The sequence below is a fragment of the Aplysia californica genome, unplaced genomic scaffold (genome assembly GCF_000002075.1).
Source record: "Aplysia californica isolate F4 #8 unplaced genomic scaffold, AplCal3.0 scaffold00315, whole genome shotgun sequence".
Taxonomy (NCBI): Eukaryota; Metazoa; Mollusca; class Gastropoda; order Aplysiida; family Aplysiidae; genus Aplysia; species Aplysia californica.
In genome coordinates, this window is record NW_004797585.1 from 448,071 (window position 1) to 449,221 (window position 1,151).

Here is a 1,151-nt window from a genome sequence, read left to right on the forward strand (position 1 = left end):
CCCCTTTGCGTTTTTATATCATAACGACAACGTCAAAAACGTCAAGCTAAGACAACCACTCTTCTCCACTACAATAGATGGCCATCTCGGACAATGTCGACCGTATTTACAATGTTCCCACACTCGGGGTGCAGCTAGCCAGAGAGAAGTGAAGCAGCTATAATGACTGTCGTCTTTGTGACAATATTTTGCTTTCCCCCGGTCACCCCCACGGTGGCGGTAGGCAGGATTTGTCCCCCCCTGTCGCCTCGCCTTGTACCGTTTTGTGTCTTGTGCCAAGATGCCTTAATAGGCACCGCGTGGGGCTCAGGGGGGAAAGAATGCAGAACTTGTGTTTTATCATAATAATAATCAACACTGTACCGAAACGACAACGAAACCGAGACGAAAACAATACGAAACAAACTGTGACGGCTACAGCTTATACTCTGAATTCTTCATATACAAAGAGCTGCAAAACTAAACCTAGTTCTCTGCTATAGCTAACTGAGAAAAGGATTTCTGTTGTAGGCATGTTAGAAGTGTCACCTTTGTTGGGACTTATCACAACTACCCTTATATCATAATCACTGTCATCTTCATCATCAATTTTACGACAACCATCATCATAATCGTCGCCACCCCCATCATCATGATCATCACCACCACCATCACCATAATCACCACCACTACCGTTATCATCATAATCATCATCATCATCGGTTGGCATCATCATAACCTGCACATTGGAACAAACAAGATAAAAAGGGGGGGGGGGGGCGTAGCTGAAGAAAGGAATGTTGTGAAAGTGTTTCCGTCAGTTGTGAATAGCACGAACAAAAGAAACCTTGGTATTATATCACATACTAACCTCGCCCCTCCCCCACCCCCTCTCTCTCTCTCTCTCTCTCTCTCTCTCTCTCTCTCTCTCACTCTCTCTCTCTCTCTCTCCCCACCCCTCTCTCTCCACTCTTTCCCCTCGCCAGCACCCACGGCTTCCCCCGATATGAGAAATTGTCCCTCATCTCAGACAAGCCGAACAACATCGACCCACGCGCCTTGACAGACTTCAACCGTCGCTACAACGTGCCTTACCGGGTGAGTATCACAGACAACACACACACACACATACTCACACACACACACAAACACACACACACATACACACACAC

General features: G+C 46.9%; 1 protein-coding gene across 1 annotated transcript in view; it reads left to right on the forward strand.

Annotated features, from left to right (window-relative positions):
- The window catches only part of LOC101856356 (uncharacterized protein C1orf87), a gene marked incomplete in the record, with an annotated part of 32,118 nt that overhangs the window by 5,626 nt on the left and 25,341 nt on the right, over nt 1–1,151 (forward strand). Inside the window, 1 exon segment of the mRNA XM_035970740.1 lies at nt 966–1,077. Coding sequence (XP_035826633.1) covers nt 966–1,077 — 112 coding nt within the window.